Source organism: Sphaeroforma arctica (genome assembly GCF_001186125.1).
Source record: "Sphaeroforma arctica JP610 unplaced genomic scaffold supercont1.160, whole genome shotgun sequence".
NCBI classification, from domain to species: Eukaryota; class Ichthyosporea; order Ichthyophonida; genus Sphaeroforma; species Sphaeroforma arctica.
Window position 1 is genome coordinate 7,265 of NW_014040398.1, and position 1,003 is coordinate 8,267.

The 1,003-nt window shown below is 40.8% G+C and overlaps 1 protein-coding gene across 1 annotated transcript in view; it reads left to right on the forward strand.

Annotated features, from left to right (window-relative positions):
• Positions 1 to 1,003, forward strand: part of SARC_03223 (hypothetical protein) — a gene marked incomplete at both ends in the record, with an annotated part of 8,896 nt that overhangs the window by 4,318 nt on the left and 3,575 nt on the right. Inside the window, one exon of the mRNA XM_014302977.1 lies at positions 233 to 387. Coding sequence (XP_014158452.1) covers positions 233 to 387 — 155 coding nt within the window. The remainder of the gene's footprint in view (positions 1 to 232; positions 388 to 1,003) is intronic.

The window sequence follows — 1,003 nt, forward strand, 5'->3', positions numbered from 1 at the left end:
CGATCCTCTTGGTAGTTTTCTCGATGTATTGCCCGTTTTGCGTGTCTCATAGGGAAGGCGGTGAAGCTGAAGATCTGGTTGGGGTTTCACACTGTATACATACGTAAAATACACCGGGGTCCACAAGTTATACCCCTAGTATCAATTTGCATGTGTCCAATTTGTCTTTCCAGAGACTAGCAGCCGAACGTGTAAATTTCATCACTGTCCATTACATTTTACAAACGTGCAGGTCCCGTAAGAGGCGTGGACTTCCATCCTACACAGCCGATGTTCGTATCTGCCGGTGATGATTACAAGGTGAAGGTCTGGAACTACAAACAGAAGCGCTGTTTGTTCACACTTCTGGGCCACGTTGACTATATCCGAACGTGTTTCTTCCACAGAGTAAGTCGCATACTGCATACGTACAGGTGCATGTATGCTTGATTCATCTATGCGTAGTTAAGAATCCAAGGATAAATATGTGGACTGTACTGTCTACATATAGCTAAAGTTCCAGGTTCATGTATGGATGTGTATGTAAGCATATACATAAACACACATTCTTCGCGGTTAATATTTGCGTCAAAGTATCCGGAGATTTGAAATTCACACGTAAGAGTGTTTTTGAACCGTGTGTTCCAACTACACGTTCTCGATCGCTGAGCACGCGAGACTCTTTAGCATTGTGATGCTCGTGCCAGCCGCGCTCACTACTTTCTCACATCAATCCGACTCAGTAACTAATTGAAGGGTTGTGTCTGTGATTTACCACAGGCTCTAGGATAGCTCTCTTAGCAGAAACTTACATATACATATATATATATATATATATATACATATATATATATAAATATACATATACATATACATATACATATACATAAAATATACATTTACACACACACCCACACACACACATATATATATACATATATATTTATATATATAACACGCCCACACGGACACACACACGCACACTCACACACACAAACACACGCACACACACACACACACACAC